At 39.6% G+C, this 25,475-nt stretch overlaps 1 protein-coding gene across 1 annotated transcript in view; it reads left to right on the top strand.

Moving 5' to 3' along the window:
- Nucleotides 1–25,475, top strand: part of ANKFN1 (ankyrin repeat and fibronectin type III domain containing 1) — a 146,841-nt gene that overhangs the window by 60,432 nt on the left and 60,934 nt on the right. The window contains exons 7-9 of the mRNA XM_045837324.1: nucleotides 17,206–17,303; nucleotides 19,627–19,717; nucleotides 25,031–25,138. Coding sequence (XP_045693280.1) covers nucleotides 17,206–17,303; nucleotides 19,627–19,717; nucleotides 25,031–25,138 — 297 coding nt within the window. The remainder of the gene's footprint in view (nucleotides 1–17,205; nucleotides 17,304–19,626; nucleotides 19,718–25,030; nucleotides 25,139–25,475) is intronic.

The raw sequence follows: 25,475 nt of genomic DNA, 5'->3' as shown, positions 1-25,475 counted from the left end.
AGGAAGGGAGGGAGGGAGGAAGGAAGGGAGGAAGGGAAGGGAGAGTAGGGAAGGGAGAGTAGGGAAGGGAGGAAGGATCACTATTCTCAGGTATGCCAGACCTTCATGGGGAATCTAAGTTATCTGGTACAGTGTTGGTGATGAATGAGCTAGGTGGACCACCGCCACATATTATAAACCATAGGGTCTCCAGAAAATAAAGAGCTTTTGCACCATGAGTCATGAAGGCAGCTAATGTCTACAGAAATTGAAGTCAGGAGTTATACAGCTGAATTATGATACCTGCACCTACTAGCTATTGGGAAGTCACTAAAACACTCTAAGAGTCGGTCTCTTTGTTGAAATATAAGAATAAGAACTAACCTAGCAGAGCTAGTGAGATTTCAATGTCTCCCATGACCCTCCTTACACCAATAATGACACCCTCATCACATTAAAATATGAACTGACCGTGTCATTCTGCTGCTCATAAACCTTCACTGGCTAAAACCCCAAGATAAAACCCCTTAGCATTGCACTCAAGGACTTTCACATACCAGCCTATCCCTCAACCTCACATCCTGTTTGCCTCTACTGAAAGCATCACACCTTTACTTTATTATGCCCAACTCTTTCAACCTTCACTCTCTCTCCCCAGAAAGCCCTCTCTGTATGATAAAATCCTACTCAATCTCTAAAATCCAGACCCTTTCCTTATCCTGTCCCTCCTAACTTTCTTGGCCCTTGGAACTTCAGCAACACTTTACTCACCTGCCTGCTATAGGGAGCTTCACATATTCCTGTAATTGCCTGTATCCTTATCCATCTGCCCACTGGTCTGGGAGTCCTAGGGTAAAGATGATGTCTTATTTGTTTTTATACCCCATCACCCAGCACTGTGCCTTCTTAATCTTAAAGATATTCAAACAAGTACTGGATCATAGGTGGAAATGGAACTACATGGAGGTGTTTTTAAACTAGGAAGTCTCATTAAAATGTAGTACAATAATTACTGTCCCTGAGGGCAAAGAACCTGAGCAACAAGAATTTGGTACCAGAGCTTTATACTTGAAGGAATGAGTCTCACAACCTTTTTAAATCTAGATGCTACATGTTTTTCTAGGACCCTGCAGGGGAATGGGTGGGTGTACCAGGGGGTGAGCCCCTTGGGGTTACAAGGCAAGGCATAACAGCCTAGCCCTCACTGTGGGGTCAGAGCTGGCCCATGGAACTATACCTTCATCTGATGGCTATTGAATATTCAGAAGAATCATCTCAGACTTTCTCAAAATCAAAACTTATAAAGCTGTGTACCTCTGTGATTCCTTGTCTGCAGCTACTGTTTTCCTCACCTTTGAGTACATGTTGCAGTGTCATTTAAGTATGAGGGAAAGAGGCACTATTTTGTGCCCAGACAGACATGGATTTGAAATATGACCCTCTCATTCGTTCCCAGTGTGTGGCCTTGGACAGCACACTCAGTCTTACAGAGCCAGTGACCTCACCTCTAAAAATAAGAAAAATGCATAACAGGGTTGTTATGAATATCGCATAAGAAAATGTGGAAGGTTTGCAAACTGAAAATGTTATAAAACTGTAAGATGTTATTCCCATAATGAGGGGTAGACAAGTACCAGCCACAGTCTTGCCTTCCTTTATTACTTCTTCCCCATTTCTCTGTCCTAGGCTCCCCTGCAGAGGAACCACAGTATGAATGCACAGCTGACTGGCTTGGGTCTGCTTTTGCATAGAGGCTCCGATCCCTAATAAGGCTAATCTACTTTCTTCTCCGCTAAGGGAGAATTTTTTGGGGGGTGGGGGAAATAACAGCTTCAGCAGCCCCTGTGGTAACTGAGCATTTCTTTGATCTCTTGCCACTATCTGAGTGTTGTTTTGAAATTACTTAAGGATGAAAGCATCCCCCCAAAAACCTACTGTCAAAAGGGATTTCAGCTCACCTCAAATCCAACCAACTCTGAGGTTTTGCATGTGTAAAATTGAGATGGCGACAGCTACATAAATATTAAATGAGCAATGAGATGTCAATGTTTTTATTACTGTTTGCAACTGAACTGGAGTAAAGCTGAGACCAGTTACATACACCTGGAGAGAGAGCATGGTTTTTGATATGACCACGATATTTGATTTGGAAAATTTTAAGTATACAGTGTTGCTAATAGCTCTTAGTTTTAAAAAAAAGTAGTTGAACTCCAGTATTCACCATTTCCTATGATCGCTTGAGATGCCAAATATTTGGGTTTACATAAAAATTTGGCTCACAAATGCCTCAATGAATAGGAAAAGCTGTCTCTCAGTGGGTAATAGGAAGTCAGGCAGTCTCCTCCTACTCACAAAGGGTGAAGATAACGCTACCCCTGACCTGGTATCCTATCTCTCATGGATCACTGCACCAGTATCTCCCTGATCTTCCTAACTACAGTCTTGCCCCTGTCTCGTTTTTCTCCCACTAGGTATCAGAGTAATCTTTCTAAAATGCAAATTTGATCATGTATAATGGCCTGATGTTTGAATAGCTCCAAAATGACTTCAAAATGTTGACCCTTGTTAGCATGACACTGAGTTCCAGCCTCCCTATTAAATCTCATCTATGATTAAAGTCACTTTCCCATCTCACTTCACCTCTTCTCCTGTCCCCATAATTGCCTTGCAATTCCCTGACCACACCATGAATCTGTTCCTTTGCTGAATCTGTCCCTTTGCACAATCTGTCTGGAATGCCTTTGACCACTCTCTCCCCTTGGCAGACCTACGCATCCTTCAGGACTCTGCCAAAAGCTAGCTCGTCCAGAAAACTGTCTCTGACCACCTTCTCCCCAAGCTGTCCAGGGTGCTCCAAGTCTAAGCCTACCCCTATCACAGCACTAACCATATTGCATCATAACCTTGTATTGACTGGTCTGTCTCCCTGATTAGACTGTAAATGTCTAGAGGGCTAGGATCAAGCTTGTTTCATTCTTGTACCCCAGCAGTTTATAGCATCTAGTCCCTAGCAGGATATATAGCCAATTAGTACTAGAATGAAAGTTGAATTTGGTTTCTTATCCCAAATATATCAGCAATTAGCTTGGGGTTGGTTATTGGACCAACAGATACAAAATTCAATAAATTCAACTATCTTTATTTATTGAGAACCTATCATGTGTATTTGCCTCCAAGAAATCCACAAATTCTTTTTCTTACTATTTACAGGCCAAGTACCTTACTCTCAAGATTTAAATATTATGAATGACTTTCTTGCTATACCTTGTTATCTTAGAATAGATAAAAGCCTTTTTAAAATCTGAAGAGCTCCTTTCCTCCACCCTCCCCACACTGGGTGACCTCTTTAGAATGTTTATAAAGTAGCAGCCTGGTAAAAGCACCTGAGATCGTGTTCCCAGCATATGTCATCAGTTTGGCTCAAATAAACTCTTTTAAAAAAAATTTTTAAAGCAGCCTGTTTTTTTTTCTTTTTAACTGTGAATTGACAAAGTCTTCTTTATTAAATGAATTACTACATTCATTCACTGAAGACATCTGTATTGGACACCTACTATGTGCCAGTTGCTCATATGGACCAAGATAAAAGTCATGGGGTAATGTGCCAATTTGAGTGGAGGAGCTGGAAATGCTCAATGTTATACATTTTAGGTAAAGCTACTGATTCCAATGTGTTTTGTGAATGTTGCAAATATAGAGACATCACACATAAGTAAATACTGAAGGCAACACACAAAATAGAGATAACTTCAGCACTATCCCAAGAAAAGTAATAAGACCTTTCAAATAGTCCCAGCTATGATATGCATTGTACACTATGATGTGTAACCTTTCATGGAGATCTCGAAAAAAAAAATACATGTATGTTGCTTACAATATGAAGGGTTTTCTTTGATCCCCTGAAGCTCATTAGGGATTCCTGAGCCCCAAGTAAAGAAGCTCTGCATGAGCCTACTGAAGTTTGTGCTCTCTCCATCAGCCAGTCTGATCATCCACACAGAAGCAGAAGCTGAGCCTGGGAGGAGAAGACAGGGTTCTTTGTCTCCTTGGAAATCTCTGGAAGGCTTCTTCTTGCCTCCATGGAAAAACCTGGATTCTTCAGGAACAATGCACTTGTTGAGTAATTTACAGTAGAATGAAGGCAAATACAGAAGGGAAGCACCCCAAATAGAACATTCCCTTTGGTGAGACACAAAGAGAGAACTGTGGCTGGCTGCTCCCAAGGTGGTCTCCTTCCTGCTTGTGCCTTCCTTTTTTCTTTCTTTCCTTCCTTTGCTTTTTTTCTCCCACAAATTTATTTGGATCCTGGGGAACTATTCCTGCTTTGGAGTTGGCTTGTTCCCAGGGCATCCATCCTATCTCTCACCTCAGCTTAAACATCTCTAGCCAGAGGAGAGAGAAACCAATGGAAAAAATAGATATGCGCCTCATTCAGGACTGGGGAATGCTCAGAGCAGGCTACTGGAGGGGGAGGAAGAGGGGTAAGGCTGAGCACCAGTGAGGTTATTTACATAACATGAACCAGACTCAAATTACATGCCAGCAATTTACACAAGTCTTCTGTAACTGTTTACATTGCTGTTTATTTTTTTTAAGTCAGTACTTATCTTGGCCACCAGAGCCCCATGTCACTGACACGAAAATACAGAACACCGTGAGATTCACAGTTCCCCAGCATAAGTACAATCCTTTGTTTTCCTCAGGGGTCACTGTCCCTAACCTTCTCTGCCTTTTGAAACCACAATAAGGAAATCACAGTATTGGAGACAACTCTGGTCCTTGGGGAGAGGGGACAGAGGTGCCAACCAGGAGTCCTGCCTTAGGTTCCTTTGGTAGAACTCAAATATTGCAAATACTTTCTGCAAGCTTTTCACAGTTGGAGCTTTCTCTAGGCTATCAGCCCACTCACCACTTTCTCTCATATGGGCTTGGGAGGCAGACAAAACACATGGTGGTTCAAATCCCGATTCTGCATGTACAAGCTGTGTGGCCTTGAGCTAGTTATTTAAAAGTTTTGAGTCTCAGTTTCCTCATCTGTTAAATGAAAGAAATACTACCTACCCTGCAGGACTGTTATAAGGATACAGTGAAATACTTGGAAATAAAGCACGGTACCAAATAAATGTAATAGATACTTTCTTAATGTCCTCCAAAGATCACTAAGTATTAACTTCCTTTAAGCCATTATCTGTTCCTGTTTAATTCAGGATTTTCTTTTTTTATCCTTTTTTTGTTGTAACATTTTATACACACCACATTTTAAAAGCTAATCTATAATCTTTTAAAAATACTTGGAGCAATTTTCTCGGGAAAAACTACCAACCCCACCCTTTACCACCCTTTCTTTCCTATCATCAGAAAACTCTGGGTTTAACTGCATGGATTACAAATACCCTTTACTGGGGCACTTGAGGTACCCACAGCCACTGTTCCTAGCAGTCCCTCCTTAAGATGTGCTCTTAAACAATGGAGTGTAGATGAGATGAGAACACACTTTTGCTTTTTGGGGTCCAGCTGACAATAAGTGTCTCAGGAGGAAGAGGACGTAACTGGCATTATATTCATTCAACATTTATTTTTGGAACTATTACTCCATGCAAGGCATGATCTTGGCCCACTCACTGTAGGGGATGCAAAAATGAGTGAGACAGTGTCTGCCCTGAAGAACTTACAGAGAAGATAAAATACTCACTTAATACAGATTTTTTTTTTAATGTCTACAATGTGCAAATCCTCTTCTAGGCCCTGGGAATTGGTGGGGGGTGGGGGGGACAGGGAAGACAACTCATGGAACTTACATTTTCTTGGATAAGCAGGTAAACTAATAAACAAAAAAAGGTAGTTTCAGATAATGCTAAAAATAAAATAGTAGAATAATGTATTAAAGTGAGAAAAAGGATGTGTTTGGTATAAGTAACTTGCTACCAAAGAGCAACAGAAAGTGCAGATGAAGCAAAACGTGTAGAATAGGACAGGGGGTTGCAAAGAGGTGGGCAGGAGGCAGATTGTGACTCCTTATAGACTAGCGGTTTATAAACTCTTTCCACAAAGGGTCAGATAATATATACAGGGTCCAGCACAAATAATGCCCCTTTTTTATTACAAAATTTTTATTACAAAATCATAAGCATGTAATTCTATAACATAATAATATCACACTCAAGCATACCATATGACATTTTAGGTGAAATTTTCAAGTTAAAACTATAAATTATTACACCCATATTATTAGCCTACCAACCACACTCAAGCAGGTGTTACTTCTACCAGACTGTGTATTTTAGGCTTTCTGGGCCATACGGTCTCTATTGCAAACTATTCTGTTCTGCCATTGAGACAATATGTAAAAGAATGAGTGAGGTTGTATTCCAATAAAATTTATCTAAGGACAATGAAATGTGGATTTCATACAATTTTCATGTTACCAAATAGTCTGATTTTCTTTTTTCAATGTAAAAAGCACTCAGCTCACAGGCTGTACAAAAACAGAAGGCAGGCTGGGCTTGGGCAACAGGTCTCAGTTTGCCAACCCCTTTTGTGCACTCTGGTGAGGAGTTTGGATTTTATTCCAGGTGCATTTATGAGGTTTCAATGAAGGGAAGTATCATGATATGCTTCATGCTTTCAAGAGATCGGTCTGGCTTCAGTGGGTCCATGAGGGTGTGAACAGAGTCAGAGAGAACAGTTTAGCTCTGAAACTGCTTTGGGAGTACCAAAGTATTAACAATGGTACCTTGGACAAGGGTGTTACTAAATGGAGTTCTGGGTTTTTTTAATTAAAAGGAGACCAATTTGTAATATATTGTGCAGGTAGAGTGGAAAATTCACATGATGAATCATTATAATACAAAATAGAGAGTATCAATGCCAGAAAGAATGACAGGTAAAATTATTCTGGGAAGTCAGAGACAATGACCTGGAGTTGAAGGAAGCTGAGCCTTTCACTTGAGTAGGTTTTTGACAAGACAGTTGAGGTTTTAGGCTGGAAAGATGACATATTTTCTAAAAGTTTGCATGGTGATGGAGAAAGAACTTTGGTCTGAGATAGACCTGACCTCTCTAAATCTCCTGCCCTCATCTCTCAGTTATGAAAATGGACCATAACATTAATCTGTAAGCTACCTGAGGCCAGGAACCACATCACTTGCCTCTCCATATCCTCAGAACCTAGCTGATCAGTAATCTCACACCAACTCAATGAGTATGTATTGGCCTACTGTGTGACATGGCATATGCTGTTGGGGAATCTATATAGTATTCACTGTCCCTATAGGCCTTATAGGATTAAAGAGATAATTTACTAATAGATAATTACTCTGTTACAAAGGAACAGTATTTGGTGCTCCAAGAGATATAACAAGGCCTTAGTGTTATCCCAGTATCAGAGAAGGATTATGTACAGAAGTGACATTTACATTGACTGCTATAGGAAAAGGGAAGGAATAATTAATAGAATCAAAGTCAGAACAAAGGAGAAAGAACATTTCTGGCAAAATGAATATTATGCATGAGAAAGGAAGGAGTCTGACAGGTCCAAGGATCTAAAAATCAGATAGCGAAAAAGAACAATGGGCACTACAAACTGGAGCCAGAAGGCAGATAAGGCCCAGATCACCTGGAGCCTTGTAGAGCGGGATACCGATGGAGGATTTTTATCTCAAGCTCAGTAAGAAGTTACAGGGGAGTTTGGGTTCACACAGACCTGGTTTTAATTCCCACTTCATCCACTTGTTAATTTGGTAGAATTATTGAATGAATGACTTACCTTATCTTACAGGAATATCGTAAGAAATAAATAAGGAAGTTATTTGTAAAAGAACCCAGTTGATTTCCATTAAGTGTTAGTTTCCCTTCCGCTAAGCACACAGTAAATATCTAGTCATGGGAAATAAGGTTCAGAAATTAGGTTAAATGCCCAGCTAAAGAATCCTATTTCGTAGATCCCAGGGAGCAAAATGGATGAGGATTGTCCCCTGCCTATCAATAGCCACACATAAACCAAACCCACTCAATCTGAGCCCCTCCTCCCTACTTCTGTAAGAGAGGGGTGGGTGTCCAAAGGGTCAATATGGCATGGGTCCTGTCCTCAAGGAGTTTACTTTGTTAAAATTATAAAGAGGAAAATGGTATGTTATAAAATGGATATAGTAGGAGAATGAAAGAAAAGCCAAATAGTTAAAGAGTGCCTTTCTCTGAATGAAGACTTGTCATCTGGCAGCAAAGTTGGGATGTTTTTGCTTTTGCCCTTGTGACTGGTTATTTTCATTCCATGAGTGCCCAATAGGATTCAGACATCTGTGAACTGGCCACATATCTTGGATCTTGTATATATCAGACAGCTGATCCTGGGATTCCCTGCCTGGTATTCTTTAGAAATGTAAAATAGCTTGCTGGAGCTCTCTCCCTGCAGGCAAGAAGGGCATCAGTCTGCTAGAAACAAAACTAAACTAAACTAAACTAAACTAAACTAAACTAAACTCTCTGCATCCCAGGAAGCTCTGCCAGGAGAGGAGCTCTCATCCCACTGCAGAGGCATTAGATGCTGCTTATTCTTGAAGGAGTAGTGGGGAGAGAGTCCCAGCCTTCAGACTCTCTGTCACTTGGTTTGAGCCCCTGCTATTGTTCAGCTTTATCCACTGCAGCTTTTAAAGAGCTTACACTTCTTTAGTGGAAAAAAATATTATCTGGACAGTTTCTCTTCAAAAGTAGTCTAAAGCAAATGAAAATCTATCTGGATACCTTATAGCCCAAGGATATGGCAGAGTTCCAAAGAAAAGGAAAATTAAGAAGTTTTCTGAATTAATGATTAAAGTCTCTCTTTTCAGTCCAGTGTCCTAAAAGTACCCATTCATAAAGCCTAGATAATCAAGAAATTAAATATAATAATAATGGGCAATGGAATATAATAAAGAATATGATAATAATAGCACAGATCATCTTTTTCAGGTGTGGAGCTCTTTCAGGTCATCTGGAGTAGGGACTGGTAAGCTCTGCCATACACACAGTCAACACTCAGGTTTTTGTTGGTCAGCTCCTGATTCTGTCCCCCTTGTTTGCAGTGAAGTCCGCAGATTCCCACCCTGCAGACTGTGTGCTGAGCCAGTTTCTGGGCCAGCCCTGGCTTAGGCAAAAAGAACTGACTGAGGCAGGGAGGCTGGGCACCTGTACTATCTGTGCCTGGGGCACGGCAACTGGGCAGATGGTGAGGACCTGGTACTGAACTTCTGCCCCAGATTCCCTCACTGTCCCACTTCTGCCTCCTAAGGGGGTTTACATACCTCATTCTTGTCTTGAAAACACAATGTTGGTTGAACTATGCTTGAGAAATCTACACTCCTCAGACACTATACCCTGCTGGTCAGGATACCGCCCACCCTTGAGAGTCCATCTGAGCAAGTCACCAAGCATTGGTGTGATGGTAACTGCTTAATAGTTGGCTCCCTGGGGGGAAAAGTGTGTGTGTGTGCGTGTGTGTGTGTGTGTGCACACACAGGTGTTTTACAAATTTACTTACAGAAAAGATATGTACAACACAATATAATAGTAAGAAAATATATAATACTTTTTTTTGTAAATGCCTATTGACTCTCCCAAAATGTTTATTTTTATCAAACTCTTGAATCTGTAGCCAACCTATAGCTACAAGTAATAATGAGTATAGTTCCAACGTAAATGTTGTTTTATTTTACCTTAAAAAACTAAAACAAAAAATGAAACAACAAAAAGACTTATTGTTGGAATTTCACTCATTTGTCAATGACATTCCTTATTGAATTGAGTAATAGTTTTCAAGTACTAGAAGAATATTCCTTCAATTTTTTGTGCTACTCATAATGTAACAGTCACAGAAGCTTTTAACTTTAATCTTCATTATCAACATTTTCTCCAACACTTTCTTAAGTCTAGACCAGTGATCAGCAAATTTCTCCTGTAAAGAGCCAGAGAGCAAATATATTAGGCTTTGTGGGCTACATATAGTCTCTGTCACATATTTCTCACAGTGTGTGTGCATGTGTATCTCTTTTATTAACAACCTTTTAAAAATGTAAAACCCAAAACCACCCTTGGCTCCTGGGCCATACCAAATCTCATGCCAGATCTGCCTCACAGAACTGCAGTTTGCTGGTACCTGGTCTGGACAGTCAACGAAGTGAAAAATCTAGCCCTGGCTTATAGTCATTGCTGAGTTCTATGATGCAAATATTCCCACCATGGCTAATTTCAAGCTCAAATGTGGTGTCACTAAATAGATTTGGAAGAGATATGCAGTAGTACATTATTATACACTTACACCATACAGATACAATTAGTATCAATAACCCCAAGAGCATAATTAGTAATAAAATTCAGTAAAAATAGTGATGAGTTGAGTACTTGCTGTCTTTGTCTTCAATGCAATTTCTTTAAGTTTATACAATTTAATTTTTAATGATGGCTGTGTTAACCACCAGCCAGCAGAGTTCTGAGACTTCAACATTCAGCCCTTGTGAGCCATATGGATCCAGTCCAACACCCTGTTGCCTTTATCCCAGCTAAATGGGGGTCGGGGCCAAGCTCTGACTTCTCCCTATTTGTGCTGCCTCTAAAAGCCACCCTTATCATGCCACCTAGTCCCAGATGTGACATAAGAAGTAGATTTTGTACTCTGCTTTGTGATAAATCTGACACCTTCCTAACTCCTAGTTTAATGTTCTAGGAAGAGCAGCAGATGAATCTACTAAGGAAAGATATCTTATAAATGTGACTTCCATGTGACCTCGGGCTTGCAGATTATTTATGCTTCTAATGACTCCACTGCTGCAGATTACTCACTCTCTCATCCCCAAACTACAGACATTACTGAAAGAAATTTTGTTTGAAGACACTCCTAGTGAAGTGACCAGATAGCACATGAGAGGTACGGCTCCACGAACCTCACTGGAGACATTAGGCTGGCAGCAAGTGGCCTCTGAAGACTGATATTCATTCATTCACTAAGCATTTTATGCTAGGCATGGAAAGAGAAAAAACCCTAATACTAATGGTAAGGATCATGAAAATTATAATACTTTTCATTTAAAAAGCCAACAGGATCAAGAGAAGGAATAATTTTAGGTAAGACTCATATAGGATGAACTCTTAGGAAGCAAATAAAGAAGAAAATGGAGCCCTGGCTGGTGTGTCTCAGTGGATTGAGTGCTGACATGCAAACCAAAGGGTCACCAGTTCAATACCCCATCAGGGCACATGCCTGGGTTGTGGGCCAGGTCCCCAGTAGGAGGTGCTTGAGAGAAAAGCACACATTAATGTTTCTCTCGCTCCTTTTCCCTCTCTCTAAAAATAAATAAACATCACTTTTTTTTAAAAAAAGAAGCAAATGGATCAGACTGTAGAGCTGACTTTTTCTGAGGTTATGTAGTGCTTATGTACTTTTCGAAACCTGAATATTTACTCTGCCTGCTGTCTGTATTTGTGTGTCACTCTAGCATATGGCAGACAACATTAAAACAAGATACAATGTATACAGACAGGTCACATTATTTGTGTGGATGGCAGAATCTTACAGTAAATAAATGAATGTAGCCTTCCAATTTCCAACTATGCTTTTAATGCTCTAGAAGTCATGGGTGCGGGAAGGCTTTACTAGTGTTGGGGAAAAAATGGCTTTTTCCCTTAATTTAAATCATTGTTTTTCTAGGGAAATTTAATTTGGGGGAAAAAAATGTTTTTCTAATTATCTAGAAGACTGTGTGCTATGCAAACAATAAAGATTCTTGTTTGAATGTAATGCATGCCCCTGCTCTTAGGATTTTCAAGGGAACTTAAAATAAAAAATGCAAGTGGCTCCGACCTCATATTTTGCCAGACAGAGCTAAACAGAATTCCCAGATCCAGAGTTTTCACGTCAGTTCCCAATTTAAAAGCCACAAGTGTTGAGCGGTTCATGCTTCAGCAAGACACATCTTCTCATCTCTAGAAATGACTGTATTTGATCTCTCTCTGGGTTTCTCGGCACGTCCCTCTCTCCCTCTTTCTTCCTCTTGTGCTATGGTTGGCCCAAAAGGTTAGAAACTGCACAATTAGAAGGATCAGGGGAAGATTTCATAATGTTCTGGTGCTGGGCTAGGCAGTCTAGCCAAATTCCGTTCATTAGCTAAGGCGCCGGGGTGAGTGTGGCCAGTAAGAATGTTGTTTTGGTTCCATAGAAATGCTGATAGGGAATAGGAAATAAACTTTTATTTTGGGGATTCCTGAAAGACACTATGTGCAAGTGAGGAGTCTGGGATGCTGGGAAACTGGAAGCCAGGATAATCTCCATCTCAACCACTTACTGGGAAGCTCAAGCAACTTCTGTTCTCTTTTGACTACATTTTTTCTATTCTGACACTGTTTTCTTATTCTTTATGTATGAGCATCAGATTTTTGTCTACTTTAGACTTTAAACATTTGAAAGTCAAGAATCAACCATTCAATTTGCCCAGCATTTACTGAGCCACATATCCTAGGCTAGGTGCTATGATAAGTGCTTTGGAAACTGCTGTTAATTTGACATGGTCCCTGCCCTCAAAGAACTGATAGACTACAGAGGAGACAAGTGTCTTTAAAAAATAAATACAAAATAATAAAGCAAGGGCAATATAAGACATATCAAAATTGCTACGGGAAAATTGGCAAAGAGCTTCCCTTGGAAACTCAGGAAAGGCTATGGAAAGGACAGGTCCTTGAATCAGGCCTATCTGAATAAAGAGGAAGACCTGGGAACAGCGGAAAGTGTACGGAAAGAGAAAACAGCATAAGCAATAGGTCTGAGGTCAAGTGATTGGTGAGGCCAGAGTGGAAGGTGTGGCTGGGTCCTGAGCAAGAGGCAAGAGGAGAACTTTTACAGTATACTCCTCCTGAAGTGTGAACAGGATAAAACAACTCTGGGCTTTGAGACATTAGAGACTTTAGGGAGAACCTGGACAGTAACAGGTTTGGGTGTTATTTTTTCATCAGATGAAGTTAACTGGACATTGTTGCAATGTTATTTCTCCATGCCTTTAGTATACATAGCTTTCATATCTCAGAAAAGCTGGCCTGAAACTTAAAAGCGTTCCTAGCTAAAGCAGGGTGTGTTAATCACAGAGTCCACAATGTGGGGCTTGCAATTCACCTGCGCTTTAGACTAAATTCTCCGTTTGCACATCCTAACACTTCCAGTCATGAATTTTCTGCCTTTCTCACTGATTCTGTTTCATTTTCCCTCACATCAGAACTTAAGATGACAAGGCCAGATCTTCAGGAGTTCTTTTTCTTCTCATGCTTATGGTCTTTGATTTATATAGTACCATCAGAAAAATGGTTGTGTTCAGCTAGAACTCTCCTGCCCAAATGATGCTGTATTTCCAAAGCTTAGATAAAATGAAATACTTGCTAAAATAACAAAGTGTCACATTTAAAATATTCATAGCTATTTGAATTAAATATGCCGAATTACAGTTTGAGCCAGAGCCAATTTTAAGAAATACTGACACCTACGTTCTGTCTGGTACCTTTCTTGCTAATAATGTCCAACTGCTGTGAGCCACTGCACGATTACATCCCGCTTCTAATCCCCAGACCTAAGTAGAAACAGTTGCCTGATCTTTATCTTAAAACTGTAAGTCTTATATAGTTTTAAACTTCATATACATGGCTCCAGCCCTTCAGGGATTTAGAGCAGACTTATATGTGATTTTCTCATGGCTTTAATATTAAGTTTTTAAACTACCTACACATAACTTTCCAGAGACACCATGCTAACTTGCCTTCTTAGAATTCCTTGTTGGCTCTCAAAGTGACCCCTGCTTACTCTTTTTCCCTCTCTTGTTCCTTAAATTACCAGAAGCTCCTTTCTACATGTCAGGAGAGTCCACCAACCAGGGAAGTAAGTACACAGAGGAAAAAGACTATCGGTTGTCCCAAATAAGTTGGCCATTCCAACATAAAGTTTTCTCCTTCCACGTGAGCCTTCTCTTTTCTTAATCCCTTCCTCCTTTGAAACCCATATGTGTTCTAAGATCTAATTAGACTTAAATGCTTAAAACATTCTATCAACTATCAGAATAGAACTAACTACACCTCCTTACAAACCTGCTTCTGTGTTTTTGTTTTGTTTTGTTTTTCAAGAAGCCAGGCCCTCTTTTCTACCTGAAACATGCTTTGTAAAACATATTTCAATAGAACATGAACAGTTCTTAATCAAAAATAGTGTTTAGAACTTCTAAAGATTGTATCTTTGAGGAAATTTTAATTAATCACTTGCCAAATAATCTAGTATTGTTCCCCCCTCATCCCTAACTCTTCTTTTGGGATGTCATGCTGAATTCTGAGCCTGGAATCAGAAGCTCTTCATTCTTAACCTTCAACTTGGAGCTCCACCACATCAATCAGCCATGCAAGTCTCAGTGGCAATCAAGGATACTTTTGTTTCCAGAATTTTCTTTGTTCTTTTTAGATGTCTTTGAATGTTTGCTACTGATTTTCATTTTGTTTTGTTTGTGATAACTCCTTCGATGATTCCTTTTACTCTTTAATTAAAATTATATGCAAAATTACTCTCTGATTACAAACCTTCTTCAGTTTGACTTTCAGAGACATCTTCAAGATCTAGGAGCTCATAATAAGCAGAATAAAACATTTTGAAAAGAATTATACACACATACATATATAACATGAATTCAGATATATGTGTGTATATGTTTTAGAATACCTATTTATAAGAAGGTAGAGTCTCAATTTGAGAGCTAACCTATAACCATATTCATTTGATTTTAACTGGATTTTACAATATGTCTGAGAGCTTCAAAGGGCAAGAGACTAGAGAAAAAAATGTACATGGAAGAAAAAATATCTCCACATTGGAAAAAATAGTCTATTTTAGGTGTGTGTCTATATTTGTAAACTATTCAGTAAATTTCTTCTATGCACCACACACACAGATCCACATACTAGAGAGAGGAAAGAGAATTACACCTTTCCTATTCTCAAGTTTCTCACTATCTACTAAGACCAAGAGACACATACAATAAAGCATAACATGTGTTTAATAAATCTTGTTTTTATATGAATAAAGATCTTTGGGAGCACAGAAACTGGAGTGTTTAATTAATTATTCCCGAGGAATTAAAAGTTGGCTTTGCCAAGCCTTAAAGGATTAGCAGCATTTTACCAAGCAAAAGTTGGAAGATGAGCAAAAGACACAGAGGCATAAAAGTACACACAATAATTAGGTAACAGAGACTTATACAGCAAGGACTTTGCTTTGGGAAATGGAAGCTGAAGACAGCAGAATAAGGATGGGACTGGATTATGACGGTCCTTAAAAGCCTTGGTAAAAATTAATTTTATTCTGAAAGCACTACAAAAGATTTTAAGTGGAGGAATAAAATAAATAGATGTGTATTTTTTAACTATAATTCAGGCTATAGTAAGAGGATTGTATATGAGGATAGGAAGATGAACAGAAGAATAGAATAGGAGAGCTGATCAGTGATCTATCAGACCTATATAAAAATCTATTATAGTGTTGATACTCATGATTATAAAGGCCTGTTCAAGACTAATTTCAGTGTGAGTGGGACAGGAAAACTTGTGAGAGACATTTAAAAAGTAGAACCTACTGGGCTTAGTAATTGACTCACTGTAAGAAATCAGGGGAAAGAAGGAGGTAAGGCTGCTCAGAGATTTGGGGTTGGATGACTGAATATGTGTCAATACCATGAGCTAAAATTGAGAAAACAAGAGGAGAAGCATATTTTGGCAAGGACAAGTACTTAGAGGATACTCAAGTGAAGATTTACAGGAGGAAGTTAAAGCTCCAGAAAAAGAAGCTTTACCTAGAATTGCAGTTTCAAGAGTCATAGTTGGAGCCATAAAAGTGGTTTAAGGTCACTACGTGTGGCAAGCATGAAGGATAAAAAAGAAGAGCCAAACATATCAAGGAAGAAGAAAAGGAGGAACCAGAAAGAGCCTGGAAAGGGGATCAGAACGTAGGAGAAGGAGGAGAGAGGGTGCAACTAAAACCAATGGGAAAAAAGGCTACAAAAAAATAAGGGAGGCCAATGTGGCAGGATTTCCTGAAAAGAGGTTTTGTGGATGATCAGAACACTAGGAATTTTAGGAGAGCAATTTTGAGAGAGTGGAGAGAGCAAGCCAGATTCCCAGAAGAACAATGAAAAGAACCAGAGGATGCAAGGGCTGCAGCTCTAAAGCAGAAGGATTCTGTGACTCCAGGGGAACAGCAGAATTTAGGGATGGCTTGGCTTAATTTTAAGGTATTTAAGTGTCATAGAGAATAAAGTTTAAATCTTAAGGTCTATAGCTTGTCATCATGAGGGTTAGAAACATGTAGACCTTGTCCTCCATGTGACTTAAGCTCCTGCTTCATTTAGAATTGCCTTAAATCCTGCCATATGTAAACTGTCACTTAAGACACTTTTTACTGATGATGCAAAATTTATCTTTCCTGGTCATGGTTTTTTCAAACAATAGAAAATGTTACGAAAGAACATGGTTTCACAGTAAAATGGGGTATTAGAATTTGGGTGTTATTTTTAATTTTGAATGAACATCCACTTGGGGAATGTCCGGTGTGGAGGGAGCATTGAAGAGGTCAGCCACAAATCCCAAATCCTTGGGCTGAAGAGAAGCCAATATAAAAAGCCTGGGAGATAATATCAGGAAGTAGAAGGAGAGCCAGGGAGTGGCATATGAGACACTGAAGGAAGAGAATAATTCCAGAAGAAGAAGGTGTCAAATTTTGTGGAAGGAAATGAAAGGAGGCTTCTTTATTTTGAATGAGAATGTCGCTGGGACCTTAAAATAGCATTTTCAGTAGAATAGTTAAGCAGAAAGCAGACTTGGGGAATAAACAGAAATGTAATGTCCTAATGAACCCTTCACTTCTATGTGTAATACATGCTTTATCTTCTATATACAATGAACTTTTATATGTAATGTGCCTGAGCATGCATATTTTTATGTGCATGCACATACAAATATTTAAGGTATATTAATCACTGCTGAATAATTACTTTTTTGCTCTTGTTTTAAAAAATAATAGTGAACTTGAAAGTGACATGTTGAGAAGAATGTTACATGTGTCAATATAGGAAAAAGAGGGTAAACTTACTATTTTTGAGAGAGATCATTTGCTAGAGTGTTTATGATGCTTCTTGATGACAATTTCATTCATTCTCTCCCTCTCCCTCCCCTTCCCCCTCCTAGTGGAGTGGAGCATATCTAAAGACTTTTGTCCTTTGGCTGGAGAAATCATCATGGAAAACCTGCAGACCCTGAGATGTACAATTACAGGGCTTACAACGGTAAATGCCCTTAGACTTCCCATTCCCCTGCCCCTGATGTTTGTGCTGGGATTTTGGTAGCAAATGCCTACTCTGGAAGCAACAGCCAACACCCAGTCCTCTGGCAACAACTGCCACTCGTTAAGCGTGATATGTCTGGTATCCATAATCTGAACCCCACAAAGGAGTGAGCAGACAGCATGAAGCACTTTGTAAGCTGCCATGTTCTATGGAGATCAGAAAAAGACTGGCCTCATGCAAGCCTTGAAAGCTGCTGCTTTCTGGATCACAGTCTAATCTTCGGGGGGATCAAAGGCTCTGAGAGATCCAATTTTGACTCCCTGTCTGATGGTAAAAATAACAGCCTCATCTAACCCTCACCCCCACAGCCTGGTTGAGATCAGTCATCAATTGGAGTCACACAATTTCCTGAGAGAAATCCTTTTCCCTTGATTAAAAAAAAAATCTGTCTAAATCTGCTTTCACAAAAAGAAACTATATATGGTGGCGCTACATTTCTCAGTAACCTGAACCAACTTAAACTGTGAATGAAAAACTGGAACAAACTGTGCTTATTTGTCTAACCAATCTAAACTTAAATGTTAATTATTTCTAGAACTATAAACCATATAAGCATACAACATGCAAAATATAAAACACCCAGCAAATCAGTTCAGACTGAAACAAACCCTATATATATTTCCTCAAACAATTAATATACAACAAAACTGGATCATCAAAATCTTTTTTTATGAAAAAAATATTTCAAGTAAACATAAATCAACCTGTATATTTTGGAGCCCAATTCAAATAATATCTTAGGGCTTTCACATGTGAGAAGTAGAAGAAGAATTTTGTTGTCATTATTGTTTTTCTAAAAGGTTAGTCAATTAAAACAGTTATATGTAAAGTATTACCCTGAAACCCAACATTAAGAAGCCACACTAGGCTGCATCTCTTCAAGTTTGAACCAGCTTAATTCTAATAGAATTCTTGGTGGTTGGGTCACCACCACAGAATCTTGACTTTTAGTTCTAATCACACGTCTACACCAGAGGCCAAAGCTGTGGATTACCAGAACAAACAAACCCCTGAGTGGGTGGCCCCCAGAGATGCTATCGGCAGAAGACTGATCCCCGACCCTGTAGCTCACATGATGGAAGAAGGCCATAAGAGAGCCCCAGGGAGGTTCCAGTGTTTGAAAAGTGATATGGTGATAAAAATGGAAAACTCTCCGCAGAGAGTTTCTCTAATATTTGAACTAATTTTTATAGGAATTAAGTTTTTCCACTTGGTCGTCGAATGAGAACAACGCAGACAGTATCTTAATCACAGAAAAGCCTAGAAGTAGATTTACACTTCTATAGAATCTCCATAACCTCGAGGTACAGAGAAACCCATTTTTTATAGAAACCCATTTTTAATGTTAAAAAAATCTTAACTTTGTAATATGGTAAGGCCAATATTATTAAACCTCTAAGAGAAGCTCCACAAAGATTGCTATTTTTTTAACTTGAAACACCATTTTACACTTCTTACAAGCAATGTTTTATCAAATGTTGGCTTCTAAAATACCCCTTTAGGTTCACCAGGAGGAAAAATATACAAAACACTTTAAAAGATTATAAGCAAACAAAAATAACTCCTTGATTCATTGTGCCATAAGACAGTACAGACTATAAGCCATTGTTTTAATAACAGTTTTAAAACGAAAGTACCATCAAAGAATTAACTTTTATAAGGTCTGACAGCTGAGTAAAGAATGCCTACAGCAGCATTCTGTACTGCTGCCTGCAGGGTGGAGACCACGTCAACGTGCACTGGTGAGGGGCTGGTTAGATAAATGACTGTACTTGCCCCACAGTAAGTACTATGCAGCCGCTAAAAGAATGAAGCAGGCCTTTAATCACTAATCTGAGAAGATGTTCATTATAACTTGTTAATTTTATAAAGTAAGTTGATCAGCTAAAACGGTGATGGTGGTTGTCTCTGAAGAGGGACAGACAAGAAAAAAGAGGTGAGGGTGAAAAACTGCTCTTCTTGGCAAACCTTATAGAACTATGACTGTAAAAAATTGGTGTATATGTGTTTGGGAGGGGCCAGAAAAAGAAATTATAATATTATATTTTTTGGAAAAAAAAGAAAGCACAAGGAAACCAAAATGGGCATCCCAAAACTGTATTACCATAGATAAGCATAATAGTCAAGAAAAGCTAGAAAGCTAAAATATGGGTGGTGGGGTAGTTCGTTCCCAAGGGATAAATGAGTTCATCAGACACAGGAACCTACTTCAAGAGTAAAACTGACTAAATAAAATTCCCAATGCATTCTTCTCTCTATGCAGGGTCAACAGTATTTTGTGCAAGTCTCGGCTTATAACATGAAAGGATGGGGACCTGCTCAGACCACGACACCAGCATGTGCCTCTCCTTCTAGTAGGTGGTGGCTATGAACTTCCTCAAGCCTGGCAACAGGGTCCAGCTCCAACTCCATCCTTGGGAAGCCATTGCCATTCCTTTCCTCTCCCTACTGCTCGGGACTAACTCAGGGTAGCATCTGGGCCACAGAATGAATGATTTCTCTACAGAAATGTTCCCCTGGGAGGCAACTCAGTGGAATGAAAGAAGAGAGAATTTGTAGCCAGCAAGATCCAATTTGATACCCACTATACCTTTTATTAGCTGTTTGGCTTTCAAAAGTTACTTAAACTCTCTGAGTCTCAATTCAACATCTGTAGAATGGGTCTGATCTTACCCTTCCACAGGGCTTTCGTGGGGATGTAGTCACATGACACAGTGGGACTGGCTAGCCCAGAGCACATCTAGTCCACTTAGCTCTTATCACCCATTCCTCAATGGGAACCTAGCAAATCTTCCATTCTGTCAGAAGAAAAGCTCTCTTACTAACAGGCATTCTGCCACAAATACAGCCTATAATATCTGCAGTGGTGGCTGAAAAATCCAACAAAAGCCTCTTCTAATTATTTGAAGATTAATAATTTATTCCCTGGTATATTTGGCAACTCTCTATTAACCAGAAAAATTTAATTGACCAGAAAAAAAAATTTCTAAACACACCATGATAGGCTTTTTTTCCTGCATAATGAGCCTATTGCTGTAAGTTGTATTGTAGTTATTTTTAGATCTTCACTAATGCGATGGTTAAAAATGGCATAATATGCTTCTTGTGAATGCAAACTGCTACATCCTTTTTGGAACACAACTTGCCATCTATGTCAACTACCATAAGAACATTCATTTCTTTCTATCCCATAACTACACATCTAGGAATCTAACCTAAGAAAACAGATGCAGACAAACAATTATGGACAAAGAAATGCAGTGCAGCAATACAGTGAAATATCATGTGTGGTAAAGAGAACAAATATTCAATATTAACTTAACAGTTAAATAAGGTTGATATAGTATCTATTCTACAGAAAATGTAACCACTAAAAATGATGTTAAAAAAATTTATTGTGTAGAAGAAATTCATACAGTATAAGCTTTATGTAAAAAACACAAACTGTTTATATAACATTTAAACTGTGAGTTTGACTATAATTAGATAGACATATCTGCACATAACTATCCAAATTTAATAGTAGATATTGGGTTCTGAGTCTCCTTTTTTATATTTATGTATTTTTCAAGCGTTGTAACAACCCTTTACCCAGGACCAATCACAAATCAGTGGTGTACTGCGGGCTTTCATGGTCAGTGTCTCACTGAACCCGCACAACAGTCAGCCACCACTGTTCCCACCTTATGGATAAGCAGCAGCAGCAGCAGCACCATCACCATCACTTTCAACATCAGAGCTGACATTTATAAGGCTCATTAAATGCTGCATGTCAATCTAAGAACTTTTCATGGATTGACTCATTTAATCTTCGTAACAAAGCTACTGAGGTGAATTTTATTCTTAGACCCATTTTACTGATGAGAGAACTATTAACATGGAGGCACATACATACACAGAGGCCAACATCACCAAACTAGTCAGCACTGAAGTAAGGTCTAAACCCTCCTCCTCCTCTAATAATAAGGAAATTGGGATTCAGAGAGGATGTTGCCTTGCCCAAGGTTATAATTCTGGTATGTGGCTAAGCCAGGATTCAAGGCCAAACTGCTCAAGACCTGCTATTTAGACCTGGGGTAACCAGTGCCCCACTATCAAGCAGACAAGCAGACAGCCAGCTAACCATACCTGACCCCCACCTGTGGCAGATTCAGAGAGCTAAACCAGGTCATTTAGAGCCTTAGACCACTGATACCAGAGATCTCTATGGCCCCTGAGTACCCTAGCATTTAGTGATTTAATCATTCCAGTCTTATTTGGACATCTTTCTTATTGAAGACGTGTCAGAAAAACACACTGGGAATATTACAAGATAAAGATACTAAGGGAACAAATCTCTTTCCAGGAAGAAAAGAAAAAAAGGTATGTATTACTGGAGATAGAGGGATAGAAGAGACAGAAAAGAAAAAAAAAAAAAGCTAACCTCAGCTCACCCGAAGGTAGGGCAGTAGGAAATCCACTCCAAATGCACACCCATGAAAATTCTGATCTGCATATGGATGCATTTACTTGTAACATCAGATGTTCTGGTTCAATAAACAAATTCTATTCAGACAGTCTCCCTCACAGCCCATTTGAAGAGCTCTCTCCAAAATGACAAGAATCGTTGTATAAGACTGGGAAGAGTCACTTATTAGTTGAAAATTAACATAGCAAAATGACGCTTTCTATAACAGCACAATGGATTAGTAGGGGTATCTGGCAAAGAACTGAAATGCAAACATGTTGTTACAGTTGCTGCAGACATGCCGTATCACTTGGAAAGAACAATATAAAAACACTCTGGTTCTATTTATAAACAGAGTATGACATTGTGATGTAACATATATCAGTATTCAAATATTTACTTGAAGACAATGTATTCTAACATGACAGAGTAATTGGAAATTGGGTAATATGTTCCAGTAAGCTATAAAACTTTCTTTTACATTTTTACAAAAGGCTTTAATGTGTTTTTATAGACTTATGTTATATGGTATGGTACATAATAAGAGAAAAGGACCCAGACAGGCTTGTCTGAGTTGCGATCAGGAAAGCCCTGATATCGCCAGTGAATGTAAGCTCTGCATTGTGTTGCAATCAAAGTGTCTCATTACCAGAACAGTGGACTGTGTTACGTGGCACAGTCTGCTCTTTTCCTACCACACTAAGTTTATTCCTGTCAGGTTCCTGATTTCTTAATATATTTTCAATTTTCTCCCTCATCCCTAAAGTCTCCTATTTTATGTAGTCGTCAGAACCTTCCAAACATCTATGAGAAAAACTCATTCTTTCCAAAAACCTTGGCATCGTGTCCAGCATTCACTCAGGCTGCAATTTAGCATTAGCAATTTTCTAATGTATCATAAAGTCATCAGCTTGAGCTCGCCTCTGATGTAATAGTACTCAGCTGAAAGGGCCAGGTCCACTTCATCCTCCCTTGCACCAATGGTGGTATTAACACTCATTAGACTGTATTAGCATGTTCAGGGCCAGGTAGTAATTCAACCACCCAGGAATCTTACTCAAGCAAACAATGTTGCTCATCTTACCATGAGCACCTCAGATATATTTATCCAACTAGGGCCTTTGGGAATCCATGAGAACAATGTTCATGCTCACTGTGCCCAGACAGCAGCAACACTACAGATGGTCCAAGGGCCACTAGGAGTTCATTTCCTTTAACATTTCTGAATTTCCCAATAGAAGCCCTTTCCTAGTCCACCCTCCCTGAACACCATCATACTGCTAGTCACAATGTTGCACCAACATAGAGAGTGTCTCCCAGGTACCCAGAATGGTGCTTTACTTACATTATTTCTTTGGAACCTCAGATAACCTAAAAAGAGATTCAAAAACTCACTTTACAGTGAACAAAACTGAGGCAAAGAGAAATTAAGTCACCATTTCTGCCCACAAAAAACAGAGTCTACAGAAGGCACTTATGCCAATTCCCTGTCTCCAGAGTTGACCACAACTAACCCACACCACACAGACGCCAACTAAGCTCTGACCCTCCTTCCCAAAAGAAAAAACAAACACATCCGCGGTATAAGGAAACGAGCACGATATGGAAGATCATAATACTATGTGAGAGTCCTGGCTATGCCACTAACAAGCTGAGCAATATAGAACAGGAATAGATATCTCAGGGTCTGTCTTCTGAGAGGTAAAATGAAGAAGGGTGCATGGGGAGGGAGTGAAGGAGGAAGGATAAGAAAATCTCTGAGGCCTCCTTCTTCATAGGGAATCACTGACAGGACAAGAAATGATGTTTCCATACTCGCTACTCAGGCAGTTAACTTCCCACCAATGAACACCCGTCTTTTTAAGTTATTACTTACACAATGCCTTCCATGTAACACTGTGTTGGATACCTAGTAGTCCTCTCATTTAATCCTCACAAAAATACTGCAAGGTAGACACTATGCTCCTTTCTCATATTACAGGGTAGAGACCCTGCCATGTAACTTGCCTTACTTATAGTCACTAAGTTAGGAATGGGAAAAGCGAGAATTCACACCCAAGTTTATCTGTCTCCAGGACCTGGGTGTGTTCTTTCTAACTGTGTTGTACCCCTTGCCCTTGGATGGACCAGTGTAGGCGACTTTTGCCTAACTTTAACTGTCATGCCATCTAAATAAGGAAGATTCCATTATTTTAAAATAAATCTGGGAGGCAGGAATTTGAAAATCATTCAACTAGAATTAAGCCTCTGATACACTCATGAACAAATGGACTTTTGTAGGGAAAAAAATGTCTAGCATTTTTAGAAAAGGCATTTTAACCAAGAAGTGCCTTCAGTTGTTGCTTTTGAAAGGTTCAGAATGTAAAACTGGGAGGAATAAAATAGAAGAAAGAAAGGATGGACTCTGAAATGACTGACTGACCTGCTAAAAAAAAAAATCCAAAGTTGGAGACAGCACAATTACAGTCTTGACATTAGTCCCATACGGGTTATTACTCTTGATATCATTATTGCCAAGTGGAATGAAAATAGAAGGGGAGAAAAATCTCAGTGGGTATTGCAATTTAAATTTGCCATGTAAGCTAATACTGTATATTTAGAGACTGAGCAGACAGGGTGGTTGGTGGCTCGGAGCGTGTGCAGGAGCTGCCGTGCCAGCTAACCAAGCAGACATTCATTAGAGCAGAATGTAGATTTCCATTTCTTGGCATCTGACATGGGCTCTTTCCTTGGAAAGAAATGTCAATTTGGCCAAAAGTGTGAAACCTACAATAAAAGCATTGGGACTGTGGATTTCATCTAGTCTGCACATTCCCACCCCTTTCTTTCCTACTGTGGAAATCCAGCTGAGACTTGGGGTGCTGAGTGGAGAGGTGGCAGGGGACTGATTAGGACACTGGGTGCTGACAAGGAGAATAAGGAGCTGGGGGAGGGGAAGTTGGACTCCCAAATTCCCCATTTTCTTTTGGCTTTCCACTACCATTTTCTCTTGCCCTAAAACTGCCCAAGACAAGAAACCAACCACAATTACTGTTTTGCACAGGGCCCTGAACAATGGCAGCTTCCAAACCCTTGGCACTGCTTGCTAGCTGGGAGAGAGCTGGGTGCTTATCCACAGAGTCTGTGGGTAGTAAGGGCAAAACTCGGCTCCTGAGGCAGGGCAGGGGAGAGGCCTCCCCTGCTTTAAAATTTCACTCTGTTTGTTTCTTTTGTTCAATAGACTGGAAAGACTATGACGACAGAGAGCCCAGACACAAGGGACAGAGTGAAGTTTTGGAAGGTCTGCTGCAGCAGGTCCGAGCCCTTCATCAGCACTATAGTTGCCGGGGTAAGGATAAAAATCTGCACTGGGCCATCGACTGAGGTCTCGGTGGCGCCGGTAATTTTAGCAGTTTCCTAACTGGGTCATACCTTCTCATTCATCAGGCAGAGAGAGATATTAATATTTGTACATCTGGAATCACTTTACAGCACTATCTTGCTTTAACCCTTCAGAAGAGACTTTCTCTCCTTTCTCCCTTTCTTTCTCGCTCTCTCTATACAGGAACAGTTTGAATAGAAGCACACAAGAAACAGCAGCTGCTATTAGTCCCTTTCCCCTTGAACCGTCCCTTCACAAAACTCCTCAATGTGCTGGGTCTTTGGGATATTCACCCTAAAATGTT

This window comes from Phyllostomus hastatus, unplaced genomic scaffold (assembly GCF_019186645.2).
Source record: "Phyllostomus hastatus isolate PE091 unplaced genomic scaffold, TTU_PhHast_1.1 phas_contig_210, whole genome shotgun sequence".
NCBI lineage: Eukaryota > Metazoa > Chordata > Mammalia > Chiroptera > Phyllostomidae > Phyllostomus > Phyllostomus hastatus.
The sequence above is the reverse complement of the archived record's forward strand: the minus strand, read 5'-3'. Positions and strand labels throughout refer to the sequence as shown.